Raw genomic sequence first — 16,901 nt, 5'->3', positions numbered from 1 at the left:
GGGGGTAAAATGTGCACAATGGTCATAAAAATACTGTCACAATGTCAAATTTCTTAATGGCCCTAATTTTCACAAATGATCATTCACAAATTGCAAAATACATTTATTAAATGTCACATTTTCAGTTAAAAATTACATGAATGATGCAATTATTATCATGATATCCTTTTGCCCTTTAAGATTTCATTGATTAATATTTAAGAAAAAGGACAACAACAGAGTTACTAATAAACGGTTGCATATATACATTGTTAATGCCTTACAGTTTTTCAGTAAAGCAGTGAGGTGTGTCAATACTGGCTGCATAGTGACTCAGAAAGCATTTCGAAAGACATTGCGTATTTGCTGTTGTACTAAAACAAAGCTTTAGATGTTAAATAAATATAGACACAGAAACAAAATAATGTTTCATGCAAACACCACATGTAAAAAAATATCCCTGCTCTCCTATACATAAGAGATTCCTTTTTCCTGGTCATTATTTTTAAATGCCACAAACATGTTCCCTATTTTGTAATGACAAATAAAATACATAGCTGTACAGTGTATTGGTCTTTATTAATATGTTTATAAAATTACACCTTAATTTAGACTTGTTTACTGTGACTTCAAGACATTTTGTTAAAAGGATAGTACACCCAAAAATGCAATTCTGTCATCATTTAATCACCCTCATGTTGTTCCAAACCCATATTACTTTCTTGAAAAGTAGATGTTAGGGACTGACAGTCTCCTTATCCACTCTTGTTGTATGGGGGGGAAGTAGCGCCAACAGTCTTTAAAATTTCTTCCACAGACTCCAAAAAAATGAGGTCATACAGGTTTGGAACGACTTGAGGGTGAGGAAAATGATGACCATTTTTATTTTGGGGTGAACTGATCCTTTAAGAGACACTGAACTGACATGGTTAGAGTCACCGATCTGCTTGTAGAAGCACACTGTAAAGCACGTAACATGTAAATGAGTTTTGGTCTTCATGCAAATAAGCGATTCTACAGATTAAAAGACCACGAGTGGTAATGGAAATGTACCCAGTCTAACAGTCATTTTACTGCTGTGGTATTCAGTGTGAAGTGAATGACTGTTGCATTGTGGGTATAATGTAAGTGGCACACTGCAAACGCAGAATAAAGGCACACACCAGAGCACAGGAGCATCGTATATCGTTCTAACCATCCAGGTGGAGGTTATTTTGGTAAACTTTCCCTGGCATCTTCAAGCTTGGCAAGAACCCACTGTAAATTACACAAACAAATGAATGAGCCATACAGGTGAAAACATTTACAAATAAACCACTACTCAAAGATCATATCTCTGCCCCCAACACACACTGTGCTCTTTGTTACGAAATGCAACGAGGATAAGTGTGTATAGTAACAATGGTACCTTTGCTAATTCTGGAGTTTTGAAGTTGATGATCTTCCCAAACTCTTTGGCGTGAAACACAGATTTAACTCTTTCCTGTGAAAGTCAGAACAGGAAACAACAAAATGGTTTCTTGTTCAGGTGTTCATATAAAGACAACTTTAAACAGCATTCACTAAACATTTTTATTCCATAATGTGAAAAATTTTCCAAAAAGTAAAACTAAATATTTAGTGGAAAATACATTTTCCCATCTGGATTTGATTGGATTAGACTTTATTAGACTATGATATTGCTGGTTACTATTACTTTTCCCCAACCACACGGCCTAGGTCACATCAGTAGAAACGTTGCTTTAGAGATGGAGAAATGTATTACATTTTAAAGGAGCTGTAAGCTCCCTCTTTTCACCCCAATTTGATATGTCCAGTTCCCAATGCGCTCTATGTCCTCGTGGTGGCGTAGTGACTCGCCTCAATCCGGGTGGCGGAGGACAAATCTCAGTTGCCTCACGCATCTTATCACGTGGCTTGTTAAGCGCGTTACCGCAGAGAAATAACGTGTGTGGAGGCTCACCCTATCCTCCGCGGCATCCACGCACAACTCACCACACGCCCCACCGAGAGCTAGAACCACATTATAGCGACCACGAGGAGGTTACCCCATGTAACACTACCCTCCCTAGCAACCGGGCCAATTGGTAGCTTAGGAGACCTGGCTGGATTCACTCAGCACACCCTGGATTCGAACTTGCGACTCCAGGTGTGGTAGTCAGCGTCTTTACTTGCTGAGCTACCCAGACCCCCCCTCCCTGAAAGATATCAATGAAAAGTGTCCTGAGATATCTCACTGGTCTCTGTGACAGCTCTAGACTCTGTAAACAGCAAATAAAAATGTTTGTATTGTCGTTGCAGAAAATTATTGAGATTTGCTGCCATTTTTAAGCCATGTTGTTCATAACAGTTATCAGTTGAGGGTGCTTTTTTGCTGCTGTTGTTTTAAACAACCATATCTGCACAATGTTGGTCTCAATAAAGCTCATTTGTTATCTTTGGAGTGCGGGGTTTTGGAAAGAGGGGGTGTGGCTAATTCAGCTGTAGAACGGCTGAAATCACTTACAGCAGGGGTGTCAAACTCAGTTCCTGGAGGGCCACAGTCCAGCAGAGTTTAGCTCCAACCATAATTAAACACCTGAAGCAGCTAATCAAGGTCTTCAGCGGTGCTTGAAGATTACAAGAAGGCATTTTGGAGTAGGGCTGGAACTAAACTCTGCAGGGCTGCGGCCCTCCAGGAACTGAGTTTGACACCCCTGGCTTACAGCAACATTAATATTATTTTGTTTAGAACAAGACAAGGGACATTTATTTATTTATTTTATTTATTTATTTTTCTCCCCAATTTGGAATGGCCAATTCCCAATGCGGTCTAATTCCTCATTGTGGCGTAGTGACTCCGAGAGTGAGAACCACATTATAGCGACCGCGAGAAGGTTACCCCATGTGACTCTACCCTCCCTAGACACTGGGCCAATTTGGTTGCTTGGGAGACCTGGCTGGAGTCACTCAGCACGTCCTGGACTCGAACTCGTGACTCCATTGGTGGTAGTCAGCGTTAATACTCGCTGAGCTAACCAGGCCCCCCAACAAGGGACATTTCTTAAGAAAGTAAATACTCTAGGGTCAAATTCATGTTGTCTTTAAACACACATAGCATTAAAAATGTTTGATGATGTACCTTTGCTTCTATTCGTAATCTTCTGCCCTCCACAATCATGGGCTCTTTGGTAAACTCGTCAAAGAGATACTGCCACTCACATGTCAGCTGCCCAAATGTGCCCTTAGTCACAAAAAAAATCCCCCTGCAAAGAGTACAATCATAAAGATGTAATAAAATAACTGTAAATAGCACATGACTTGACCATATAAGATAGAATACAATAGGACATTCAAAGTCAGACAACCTCTGGTCACAGCATTTTCTGAAAAAGTGGTAAGTGGTGCTTGCCCTTGTAAAACATGCCGCCAAAATTCTAAGGGGTTCTAAATGTATTTTAGAGTGTTGCTGTGCAGTTGCTAGGGTGTATTGGGTGGTTGCTTACTAGCCCAAGTCAAAAAGCCCACCCCTAAGTCTCTATGATTTTCTGGTGCCTAGATATGACTCGGGTCATATCTATACATTTTAGGTATCATTCATGCCTGTAGCACAAATGGTGCGGCATAAGTTACGCATCTAAATTTATTACTAAGGGGCTTGTTAAAATCACGAAACACAGTATGATCACTAATATCAGCTATGCTTGTCTTAGCAACCACCAATAACAATCTTATTATATCACTCCCTCTGAACAACAAATTTGCACCAAAAACCTGAAGTAAAGCATAAATGCAAACAATTGTGATAGTGCTTAAAGTGGAAATGGCCCTTCATCTAAAAAAAAAAAAAAAAAAAGGTTTATTCAATTCACCTACCTTTTTGTGATCATCAGGAAATCCGAATCGTTCACCTTAGCATGAGCAAAGTATCTGTATTTGGCAAACCGTCCGTTTTCAACACTCTAAAATCAAACAGAGAAACCAATTATAAGGACAATTCTTTGAAGTTCTACGGCCAAATCTTGTCTTTGTCCATATTATAAAATTAGATTATAATTTATAATTTTCTTTGTCCATATATAAATACTGATGAATTAGGGCCAGAAAAATGTGTTGATGGAATGGATATGATGAGAGGACATGATGGAGGGGAAACACATTGAATTTTTTTTATCATCAATTCATCGCCAGATTTATTATGAGAACATCACCATTAAGGTTTTAAAACTAATTACATTTTATATTACACTTTATATTAGGTGTCTTTAACTACTATGTGCTTACATTTTTAAATTAATCATTTATATTATATTTTGCATACATATAAAGCACTTAATATTGATATAAAGTACTGTACTTACTGTACTGTGTACATATGTGTTATTCTGCAAAATGTCTCGCAAGATTCACGTTTGCTGCTACTGAGGTTGGAGTACGGGAAGGGTTAGGTTTAGGGTTACAAGTAGGGTCAACAGTGTAGTTACAGATTAAATGTATGTATAATGTAACGCAATAAGTACACTCAACAAATGCATAGTACTTTAAGAAACATAATATAAAGCTAAACCCAATTTTGTTTTTACGACATGATAGCTTTTAGCTTTGTATGTGTTTGCACTCTGGACATACAGAAACATTTAATGGCACACTTAGTGCAAAAACTAAAAACTAAAACCACTTACTCAATGTTCCAAACCCATATGACTTTCTTCTGTGTAACACAAAAGGAGATGTTTAACAATGTACAAGCTGTGCTTTTTTCTTACAATTTAAGTGGATGGGGACTAGGGCCAGCCATGACCACCATAGATAGATAACTTGGAACGACACAAGGGTGAGCAAATAAATACATTTTTCAATTTTCAATTTCAGATGATCTCTTCCTTTTAAATGTGTATTGGTCTGACTGGTGTATCTGAATGTGTTCTGGATGCAAAAATGCACATTTGTAGAATTTCCATAGTTAAAACGCTCTCTAATTTAATGCAAAACATAAGCAAAAGCCTAGTCAAGATGTTTTCTTGAAGACTAAACCCAACAGTATGTACCTCTGCTCCTGTGCTGAGTAAGTGGAGTTTGTGCCTATGAATTAATGGGATGTCATGGAATTTGGTATGAATTGTTGGGTTTGATGGGTGTGGAGTGGGTTAATGAGAAAATATGCATTTTTAAAAAAGACTTTCTTCAGGACAATGACAGATGAGGGGGTGGGACAACAATTTAGAATTATAAAACAGCAATATTTGCAAGTAAAATAGATTTACTCTACTATCAAATGCACACAACTACTTAAACGTCATACATTATTCAGATTTGTAAAAACCCTAAGAAATGTACTTAAAAAAAAACTGAAATGTAACATCATTATCTTCATCCTCATCACTGTCAATGTTATTCCATAATGCTGTTTTGTTCTCTATCTTAACATATTTACACACACTTTTGTTTTAAGTTAATGTAAACAAGAGTAAGAGTTATGCACTATTCCATTAATGCTAATTTTACCAACACTACTATATTTTCAACTAATCACAACTACATCACAAAATCATCAGTTCATTAGGACAATGACTGGTGGGAGTTAGATAATTAGTCATTTAAATCAGTTAAAATGTAACCTGCAGAAAGGGTCACTGAAGAAATCAATAAACGATTCTGAACAAATCTAAACAAATCTTTTTGGTGAAACAATTCTAAAGATTCAAGTTTTTTAATGAATCAGTTGAGTAAATGACTCAATGACTCATTCATTCCACAAAAAAAAAAAAGACACTCACTTGTCGCCACATACTGGTGTAAAAATGTAACTTGCAAAATGGGTCACTGAAAAAAAAAAATCAATAAACGATTCTGAACAAACCTTTTTAGTGAACTGATTCAAAAGTTTCAGGTTTTTTAACGAATCAGTTGAGTGAATGATTCATTGACTCACTCATAACACACAAAAAGACACTCACTTGTCACCACCTACTGGTGTAAAATTGTAGCTTGCAGAAAGGGTCACTACATGAATCTGAATGAATCAGTAAATGAATTTAAATAAATCTTTTTGATGAACCGATTCAAAAGTTTTAATTTTTTTAATGAATCAGTTGAGTGAATGACTCACTCATAACAAACAAAAAGACACTCACTTGTCACCGCCTACTGGTATAAAATTGTAACCTGCAGAAAGGTTCACTGAACGAATCAGTAAACGAATCAGTGAATGAATCTAAACAAATATTTTTAGTGAAACGATTCAAAAGATTCTAGTTTTTTAATGAATCAGTTCAGTGAATGATTCAAAGACTCACTTATAACACACAAAAAGACATTCGCTTGTCGCCACCTACTGACGTAAAAAAATGTAACCAGCAGAAAGGGTCACTGAACGAATCAATAAAGTAATCTGAACGAATCTAAACAAATCTTTTTAGTAAACCGTTTTAAAAGATTCAAGTTTTTTAATGAATCAGTACGTTTACATGCACGTTCTTACACTGATTATGCTTAATAAGCCGACAACGCATGCAGTCATGTAAACGCAATAAACTGCGTTCCTTTATCGCCGTAAAGGCCATGAATGGCTTATGAATAACCCAGTCGACACGGGTAGATTTCTGCCCATTACGCAGATTTCGCGTTCCATGTAAACACCTTACCCTGTGTTCTTACCGGCTCATCCAATGTGCGCACGTGTTGAGCGCGTGCATCTTCGCGGTTTGACGTCAAAAGTAGAGAATAATGTGATTATTTCAAATGTCATGTAAACACGGATTTCTTGCCTTGTCAGATTTTTAAAATAAGCTGATTTAAGAGAGTAATCAACGTATTGGTATGCATGTAAACGGGCAAAATGACTCACTAATAACACACAAAAAGACACTCACTTGTTGCCACCTACTGACGTAAAAACTGAACCTGCAGAAAGGATCACTGAAGAAATCTATAAACGATTCTGAACAAATCAAAACAAATCTTTTTGGTGAACCAATTCAAAAGTTTCAGGTTTTTTAACGAATCAGTTGAGTGAATGATTCAATGACTCACTCATTACACACAAAAAGACACTCACTTTTCGCCACCTACTGGTGTAAAAATGTAACCTGCAGAAAGGGTAATTGAACCAATCAGTCAATGAATCTAAACAAATATTGTTAGTGAACGATTAGAAAGATTTGAGTTACTGGGATAAATCAAATCCTCACCACTAATCTGAATCGAATCTCTAAAAACTTTTCATCAAGAATGTGGCATCCATAAATTAGCTGAAAATAAAAGTTTTACAACTTAATTCTGTAGAGTGATAGCCTTAGCTCATATTCAAAACTATGTTCAAAAATCTTATTACTACCAACACCACCTTCACTCTTCCCCCTTTAAGAAAAATATCTAAAACATTTGGCTCTTATACTCAATGTTTTCCATGCTGAGAAAAAAACTTCCCATTTCTAGTCACCAGCTTTTGAGTAGGATTTGCCTATGGAAATGAATGTAGATCTAAGCAGTTTTGAAAACAACATGGATGGTCAGGATTAGCTTAGAAAAAGCAGTGTTTTTATGATCCCATTACAATATTTTGAGAAACTGCAAGTAAAAAAAAATCACCTGTAGCATCTGGCTGCCAATGCCCTCTCTCTCCTTATACGGCCGAATGACTCCGTCCTCATGAATGAAGCGAGGTGGACGCAAACTTGTCACATCCTGAGTAGTCTCTGCAGCTCTGAATTCAAATCAAGGCAGAAATTTGGCAACAAACAATGGAATAACTAAGACTCTTACTAAAATATAAACAGAGTCACGCACAGACATTCACACACCGTTTGATGCCTTGAAAGGTGCTGCTGGCCATGTCAATGATGCCCCCTGTTGGTCTGGTCAGAGCTCCGACCAAACCCTTTCCAACACCCTTAAAGAAACCAGCGGCTCCTTCCTTCTGAGCTCCTACAGCGACACACACATTTGTTTCACTGTATTAGTGAGGACATCTTACGGATGCAATGGGTTTTATATGGAGTTAATGATATGTGTGATACAACCATAAACCTAACCCTCATAGAAAACTGTTGATATCAGTAGATTTAAAGCCAAACGTGCTTTGGACGATTTATGAGCAAATAGTGAGGACAACTGAAAACATTCATTGCTATCAAAGTGTAGTCTTTAATTGAACTGCATTGTTAACACTGAAACTCTGATAGACAAAAGAATAAATGCTCAATGGCTTTACCTTTAATGGGTTTGGTCACAATACCGGTGATGCCACTCACAAACCCCTGTGATATATGGAGAAGAGATTACATTTAGATATGGACTTCCCCACATACCCAAAACCTCTTCTCAGAACCTTTGATTCAGCAAAAACCCTTGTTGTCAAGACTTTGCTTATATATAGGGTTCTTGAGTTCTACTGTGACTGGTTGATCTGCAATGTTTTTATGTTACTGAAAGTTTTGTGAAGCTGTTGAGTGTTAACTCACAGACACAAGGCCTTTCCCTCCCCGTGTCAGCCCTTCTCTCAGCCCACTGGGCTGTTTGTTCATGGCCTCTCTTCTCTTCTGCTGATACTCCTCATCCATGGTCATGGCAGCTACACCTTTAGCCATCGCCCCTGTGATTCGAGAAGCCGCGCCTGCCAGACCGCCTAAGAGCAGGACAACAGAAAAAGAGATGGATGGGTCAGATGTTGGGGCAAATATTACTCTGCAGAATAAAATGGTACTTCCTTTCGGCTCTCAGCCATAGAGAGAAAGAGCAGAGAGTGAGATAGAGATCAGATAAAGAGACAGAGCAGACAGTGAGCGCTCCTACCAACAGCCCCTCCAACCAGAGCCTTCACACCAAGTGCCATCCCCTCCACAAACTCCTCTGGTCCCTGTATAGCACCCTGACAAACATACATACAGTATACATTTATGTTTCAGTACTAAACACCACACATCCACAATTCAACACAGACCATTTCCAGACTAATCCGATTAAATCTGAAACCATTTTCAGTTTCCTAATGTCATCGTTTTCCAAAGTGTGCGGTAATGGAGAGCGTTTTCGAAAAATGCTGTTTTAGTATGGATGAGAGGTGTAAACGTATCAAAATCCATGCGTTTTTAGTTGAAAACTTAGTGTGAACGTGGCCACAGTCTGGGCTGTGTTTGCATTGCGGAATGACACCAAGTTGCAAATTTAATTTATGCAAAAAAACATAATATCCCAAAAACAATGAGCGAATAAAGCCCCCTGTGTTTCCATCCCATGTGTTCAAAAGAACAAAATCGCCACTTCCAGAGAAATTGTATCCACTGTAACTCTATTATTAATTATTATTAATAAAATACTCGCGGTTTAGTTTACACAGACTAAAAACTGTCTCATGTCTGGGAGCGACAGCGCATCACACAGTTCTGGGAGCACTATGTGTGTGCGTTCCTCCTTTATGTCTTTGCTGTGAGGATCTATAATATATTTTCAAAAGTGTCAATAAACGTGCTCTTCGGCACCGTTCAAGTTTATATTCGACTTACTTGCTTTGCAAACTTTATGCAGCCTTAGGATTTTCGGAACAACGTTGTTTCAGGATGACCAGAGCAACATTTCAGATGTGATAATTGGTCCTCTGGTTAATTCAGTTATGAACAAATTATTCAGTCACATGACTTTTTCTGATGCGCATCTTGTATCCCTAATAAATTCAATAGTAGATTCGGTAAATGTGTTTCCATCATAGTTTATGCACATTTCTTATCGAATAAAAAAAGTATCCACCTCAAGTGAGCGTATATGTTTTTTATGAACATTTTGGAGATCTTATTCGCATCTTGGTGTTTCCATCCAGCAGTTTTTGTGCGACATCCCAAAATGCGTGTGAAAACAGTTGGATGGAGACCCAGCTAAAATAAATTGTTAATTCTGATCATTGGCAGTCTTTTTTAAGGGCTTTTTAGATGAGGAATGTTAATGTTGGCTAATATCTTGCATCTTCTAATCCTCATTTCTGCATTTGTCATCATGTATCTCAAGAGTTTCACCTGATATGGCTCATAAAAGAAGGCCTCAACTCCTTCAGACAGACCACGGATCAGTAAATATGGATTCCCAATGACGTCTAAACCCAAAACCAGAGCATACATCTGCCTGATAGCCTGAAACACACATAGACACATTAAAAACAACAATTAGCAACAATTTATGTGGTTGAAACAGGCTGAAATCACAACAAATTTGTGAATGTTAAAAGGTGAAAGGTCACCTGTTTGGAGTAATGCCGGATCACCTCCCACTGCAGCTGTTGGGTGGTGCGGAACTGATACCTCAACTCAAAGAAGCCAAGCCTTGAGAAACAAAGAGCACAAATGTATGAATGTAAATAAATTATGATTTTTAACATCTCATTATTTGGCCTGTCAAAAGATAAGACATTTTTAGACAACATTGGATGAAAATGAAAAATGACCATATTTACTATGATGACAACTCTCTGACTTGAACGTGCAACCTTAGAGGTTATGCGCCTCATTTTGCAAGTGTATCTGTCTGTGTCTCGCAACTTCGCAAGACGATAAGGAATACCCACTACACGACATGTCCACTCCAAGTCACGCCACCTTGGATCACAAAGCAATTCTATTGGCTGAAAGAACCTTTAAAATCCTATGCAATCGCTATATGATTCATGTTGTTTCAACTATGTAAATGTAATAAAGAATAACTTTTTAATTATATGTTGCATATCAAATCATTAAACCAAAGATATACAGTGCATTCAGAAAGTATTCAGACCCTTCATTTTTTTCACATTTTGTTATGTTGCAGCCTTATGCTAAAATGCTCAGTCAATCTACACTCTACATACCTTATATAGACAGGTGTGTGCTTTTCCAAATCGTGTCCAATCAATTGAATTTGCCACAGCTGAACTCCAATCAAAGTGTAAAAACATCTCAAAGATGATCCAGAGAAATGGGATGCACCGGAGCTAAATTTCAAGTGTGATAACAAAGGGTCTGAATACTTATGCCAATGTGATATTTCAGTTTTTTATTTTTAATAAATTTGCAGTTATCAAAAATCTGGTATTTGCTTTGTCATTATGGGGTATGGAGTGTAGACTGACTGAGCATTTTTGTATAATGTCTTAAATGACGATTTGGAGCTCATGCCCCTTTTGGAGCTATGCCTGCAGCTATACCCTTCTCAATTAGTGTGCTAGTTGCACAGTGAATCAGCTTTTTCTCTTCATTTTCATCACGTTTCTCCTCATTGTCGCCACCTAGTGATACGTCCGTCTGATTGTATTCAATAGAACATTGTGTAGGGTTTCTGCAGGACTCCAAATAAACACAACAGAGTGTATGAATGGGACATCCAACTGTTGGACAAGTTGTTGGCTGTTGGCCATTTTTTTGAAGGGGTTATGCCTTGTAGTGGGAGTGCCTTGTAGTAGTCTTGCAGGAGGCAGACAGACCCTTCTCACAATTTAGTATACTACTGACTGAAAAATGTATTGTTACATGCTGCATACTGTTTCACATATTATTAGTTCATTGTAATTGTCTTGCCAACAGAGAGCAGTATGAAAGCACACAAACACTATAGGACATTGTGTGTTTGACAGAGATCCCAAAATCTGACCACATGTGAAATCTAGAAAAACCCAAATGTGTGATCTGAAGGTTTGGTTGAGACCAGATTGAGGAACTACCGTTATAGAGAAGTACGTCCACAGCTGTGCATTCAGTTGTGGTGCTGCTGAACAGCAGTGCAGGAAAAACTCTTTACAGTATTTTAGTATTGTGTTCTGTCCACATAAGTGGAACAATGCAAGTCTGAGAATCATTCAGTTTGGGTATTTAAAAAAAAAAAAAAGGAACTAGCTCCAGTTCCCAACCCTACAAGTGAGAGTACATACTTGAAGAGGACGTCCTGAGCGTCGGTGAGTGTAGCTCCAATACTCTTCAGCAGTAGGTTGAGAGACTGAACAGGGATCATCTCAGTCTCTCTCTCTTTCTTATTCCCATCTTCACCTCCAGTGCTCAGAGATAAACTCAGATGAAGCTGATACACAAAACACACACAGACACACAAAGTTATACATTACAAAAGGAGTTTTCAACCTTTGGTGCACGCAAGATTACAGGGAGAATACGGGGGTTTCGATTCATACCACAGACTCAAGTCTTTTTAATCTCTTCACAAAAGAACCGTTAACTGCAGATTACATCTTTATGCCAGTAGGTGGCGACAAAGGTGTTTAATGTGTGATGTGCAATGAGTCACTGAATCATTAACTCAGCTGGTTCTTTAGTCGTTCACAACCAAAACAATGTTTACAATTTACAGCTATATGGAGCAGGATTTAAGACCAATGAGATGTGATGAAAACCCAAGTGACAGACAAAATGTTTAGATGTGTCGTGATGAAATAAGTCTAACTATACAATTTATACTGAGGGATTTTGGCTTACAGAAGGTTTTGGTAACTGACCTTTATTGGAGAGATGTGGAGGTACTCGTACAGGCTGATGGGGGAGGTATCTGTCGCAGACACATGATTCAGTTCAGTCTTCAGATACTCAATATCCTTCACAAACGACTCCACCTACAACAGGCACATATTCAACAAGAGTTTTACTCTGTTTGTACACATGTTTGTTATGTGTATGATGTAATGTACACATACTGTAGTATACATAAACATACATAATAATATACAAAACATAATACAATTTTCTTTAAGCTTGTCAAGTAAAGGAAAGTATGTAGTTAGGTTACATTATTAGGCAAACAAATGTATGGCATGAATGGAGAGTTAACCTAAGAGTATGTATGAATTAACTGTATCCAGGCTACACTATAAAAATGATTGCAAGATACTAAATTATGTACTGATGAAGGCCGTTTGTCTGCTGATTCACGTTGGTTTTTAATGTATTTGGCCCATTAAAATAAAGGCATTTTACAAATGGTAGATTGAGTGCCTTCACAGAATTGCAGTAAAAATGTTATTCCAATACAGTGTAGACAGCAAAACTTGGCTGGTGAAGCTGGTTGACCAGCAAGGTCTATCTCATGATGCGGGTTTACCAAAGAATTCCCGCTGGTTAACCTAGTTAAGAAGCCTGGTGGGAAAACCAGCACACCAGTATTCAAAACACAACAACATAACCATCAATAATGGTCTTTTCGAGAGTAGTAGAGCATTACCTCCTGTTCAGATGTGACAGCACTAGTGTGTTCGTCAGTGAAGATTTCTAGTATGGCGTACAGAAACCCAAGATCCATCCGCAGGTCCATCTCCTGAATCAACACCATAAAATACCTGCAGAACCAATAATCCTCAGTCATCATGTGCAGTGATGTGTAGGAGACAAAGGTTTTTAGAAGAATATTTCAGCACTGTAGACTATACAATGCAAGTGAATGGTGGCCAGAATTTTGAAGGTCCAAATAGCACATAAAGGCAGAATAAAAGTAATCCACACAACTCCAGTGGTTAAATCTATATTATCAGAAGCAATATAATAGGTTTGGGTGAGAAACAGATCAATATATAAGTCCTTTTTTACCTGCCCAGTAGGTGGCTGAATGTGAAGAATGTGAAAGTGAAAGTGGAGATTTATGGCAAAAAAATCATGTTGCTTTAAAAGATATGGATTTAACCACTGGAGTTGTATGAATTACTTTGTTTCCGTTATGTGCTTTTTTTGGCCTTCAAAGTTCTGGCTACCATTCACTTTCATTGTATGGACCTACAGAGCTAAGATATTCTTCTAAAAATCTTTGTGTTCAGCAGAAGAAATAAAGTCATATCTGGGATGGCATGAGGGTGAGTAAATAATGAGATAATTTTCATTTTTGTGTGGAATGTCCCTTTAAGACTTTATTCTGAAAATGTTTTTCAGCTTGTTGGAATCAGTGTAATCTGATGCATCTAACACATGCATTATTTTCTTGCAATTCTGTTCTGAAAATACTGGAGATGCTTACTGTTGCCATTTATTATGTTGAATTTTAGTATTAATTGTCCCACAATTGCAAAACGCAGGCCATGAGACTCTTACAAATGTATGCTATGAAGTTCCTTTTAATGTTTTTCAAATGTTATTTAAAAATGGTCTGTATCATATACCACCCAGAATTACCTTTGTTTTGACATGCGCTGATATACAGTGCATCCGGAAAGTATTCACAGCGCTTCACTTTTTCCACATTTTGTTATGTTACAGCCTTATTCCGAAATGGATTAAATTCATTATTTTCCTCAAAATTCTACAAACAATACCCCATAATGACAACGTGAAAGAAGTTTGTTTGAAATCTTTGCAAATGTATTAAAAAAAAAAATAAAAATAAAAATCACACGTACATAAGTATTCACAGCATTTGCTCAATACTTTGTTGAAGCACCTTTGGCACCAATTACACCCTCAAGTCTTTTTGAGTATGATGCTACAAGCTTGGCACACCTATTTTTGGGCAGTTTCTCCCATTCTTCTTTGCAGGACCTCTCAAGCTCCATCAGTTTGGATGGGGAGCGTCGGTGCACAGCCATTTTCAGATCTCTCCAGAGATGTTCAATCGGGTTCAAGACTGGGTTCTGGCTGGGCCACTCAAGGACATTTCACAGAGTTGTCCCGTAGCCACTCCTTTGTTATCTTGGCTGTGTGCTTAGGGTCATTGTCCTGTTGGAAGATGAACCTTCGCCCCAGTCTGAGGTCCAGAGCGCTCTGGAGCAGGTTTTCATCAAGGATGTCTCTGTACATTGCTGCAGTCATCTTTCCCTCGATCCTGACTAGTCTCCCAGTTCCTGCCGCTGAAAAACATCCCCACAGCATGATGCTGCCACCACCATGCTTCACTGTAGGGATGGTATTGGCCAGGTGATGAGCGGTGCCTGGTTTCCTCCAGACATGATGCTTGCCATTCAGGCCAAAGAGTTCAATCTTTGTTTCTCATGGTCTGAGAGTCCTTCAGGTGCGTTTTGGCAAACTCCAGGCGGGTTGTCATGTGCCTTTTACTGAGGAGTGGCTTCCTTCTGGCCACTCTACCATACAGGCCTGATTGGTGGAGTGCTGCAGAGATGGTTGTTCTTCTGGAAAGTTCTCCTCTCTCCACAGAGAAACGCTGGAGCTCTGTCAGAGTGACCATCGGGTTCTTTGTCACCTCCCTGACTAAGGCCCTTCTCCCCCGATCGCTCAGTTTGGCCGGGCGGCCAGCTCTAGGAAGAGTCCTGGTAGTTCCAAACTTCTTCCATTTACGGATGATGGAGGCCACTGTGCTCAGTGGGACCTTCAATGCTGCAGAAATGTTTCTGTACCCTTCCCCAGATCTGTGCCTCGATGCAATCCTGTCTCGGAGGTCTACAGACAATTCCTTGGACTTCATGGCTTGGTTTGTGCTCTGACATGCACTGTTAACTGTGGGACCTTATATAGACAGGTGTGTGCCTTTCTAAATCATGTCCAATCAACTGAATTTACCACAGGTGGACTCCAATCAAGTTGTAGAAACATCTCATGGATGATCAGTGGAATCAGGATGCACCTGAGCTCAATTTTGAGTGTCATAGCAAAGGCTGTGAATACTTATGTACATGTGATTTTTTTTGTTTATTATTTTTAATAAATTTGCAAAGATTTCAAACAAACTTCTTTTCACGTTGTCATTATGGGGTATTGTTTGTAGAATTTTGAGGAAAATAATGAATTTAATCATTTTTGGAATAAGGCTGTAACATAACAAAATGTGGAAAAAGTGAAGCGCTGTGAATACTTTCCGGATGCACTGTACATGAATATTAATTTCCAGTGAAAATTCTATATAAGGTGTTTACATGACCCAAAATTCTAATTAATACACGTAAGGCCAGCTGTTTTATTCAGATTTCTCAGATAATCTGAATATGACAAAATTCTGATTAATACCAGAATATAATTGAGCATGTACACACAGTCAGTGAGAGGAAGGAAATGGAAGAGAGACTGTAGAAGAAAGAGTTGTACTTGATGCGCAGAATGTCAGAGTGTCCGGCTGCTCTGGTGATGATGCTGACATCAGCAAGTGGTTTTGGCTCTTTAGTAGAAAAATAGAAATTAACATTAAAAGTAACAATCACTTCTGCAACCAAGTCAAGAAATAACAGTTTCTTGAATAAAAAGATGCTATTCACCAGTGTTAATTTGTGAATCTATGTACATCTTTTCCTGCATTCAATGAAAAATTGTCCCAAAAATGAAAATTCAGTCAATATTTACCCACCCTCATGTCATTTCAAACATGTACGCTGTTATGTATTCAGTGGAAACATTGGTACAGAGCATAAAATTGGTCCTTATGGCTCACTACACTATATTCCAAGTCTTCTAAGCCATATGCTAGCTTTAAATGAGAAACAGACACAAATTTATGTTCACCTCTACCAAAGCTTGTGTCTAGCGCACATCTGCATTCAGATTCAAAACTGGTTCATTGATGTCAATGACGGCAAAATGGCATTTGTTCTCACAGATGTAGTAACTTAACTTTCTGGATGTGAACATGGGCTAGACACGAGCTTCAGGGGGGCAAGATTTTGACTGACATTTCAGTCTGTTTCTCACACAAAGTTATCATATGGCTTCAGAACACTTGGTATGAAGCGCATGAGATGAATGTTTTTCTGGTGTTTTTCTGTCGCTTTTGCAGCTTGACAGCCAAGGTCACTATGAGCTCTCAAATGGCAACAGCTGCGTTACGCTTTCTAAAATTTGAACTTTTGTGTCCCACATAAAAAATAATAACATAAGGGTTTGGAACAACATGAGAATGAGTAAATAATGACATAATTTCTATTTTTGGGGAGAAATATGCTCTAAGACTGGAGAAGGTAAACAGCGACTGACCTGAGTCCATGCTGACTGACTGGGGTGGTTTGATGGGGTAGAACACAAATGGGAATATCGCTCCAGGCAACTGATTTTGGATCT

At 38.3% G+C, this 16,901-nt stretch overlaps 1 protein-coding gene across 3 annotated transcripts in view; it reads right to left on the bottom strand.

The window, feature by feature from the left end:
* Nucleotides 1-86: 86 nt before the first annotated feature.
* LOC127415443 (intermembrane lipid transfer protein VPS13A-like) overlaps nt 87-16,901 on the bottom strand; it is an 81,618-nt gene continuing 64,803 nt past the window's right edge. For all 3 annotated transcript variants that reach the window (XM_051654166.1, XM_051654167.1, XM_051654168.1), the window contains 16 exons: nt 16,818-16,899; nt 15,939-16,008; nt 13,141-13,255; nt 12,422-12,535; nt 11,846-11,991; nt 10,187-10,268; nt 9,966-10,079; nt 8,752-8,827; nt 8,421-8,584; nt 8,171-8,216; nt 7,761-7,884; nt 7,549-7,663; nt 3,835-3,920; nt 3,101-3,224; nt 1,388-1,462; nt 87-1,236 (listed from right to left, as the gene is read on the bottom strand). In XM_051654166.1, the coding sequence (XP_051510126.1) occupies nt 1,189-1,236; nt 1,388-1,462; nt 3,101-3,224; nt 3,835-3,920; nt 7,549-7,663; nt 7,761-7,884; nt 8,171-8,216; nt 8,421-8,584; nt 8,752-8,827; nt 9,966-10,079; nt 10,187-10,268; nt 11,846-11,991; nt 12,422-12,535; nt 13,141-13,255; nt 15,939-16,008; nt 16,818-16,899 (1,581 nt within the window). In that variant the 3' untranslated portion in view covers nt 87-1,188. The remainder of the gene's footprint in view (nt 1,237-1,387; nt 1,463-3,100; nt 3,225-3,834; nt 3,921-7,548; nt 7,664-7,760; nt 7,885-8,170; nt 8,217-8,420; nt 8,585-8,751; nt 8,828-9,965; nt 10,080-10,186; nt 10,269-11,845; nt 11,992-12,421; nt 12,536-13,140; nt 13,256-15,938; nt 16,009-16,817; nt 16,900-16,901) is intronic.

This window comes from Myxocyprinus asiaticus, chromosome 24 (genome assembly GCF_019703515.2).
Source record: "Myxocyprinus asiaticus isolate MX2 ecotype Aquarium Trade chromosome 24, UBuf_Myxa_2, whole genome shotgun sequence".
In the NCBI taxonomy this organism is placed as follows: Eukaryota; Metazoa; Chordata; class Actinopteri; order Cypriniformes; family Catostomidae; genus Myxocyprinus; species Myxocyprinus asiaticus.
Note: the sequence above shows the minus strand (reverse complement) of the source record. Positions and strands in the feature narration are given on the sequence as shown.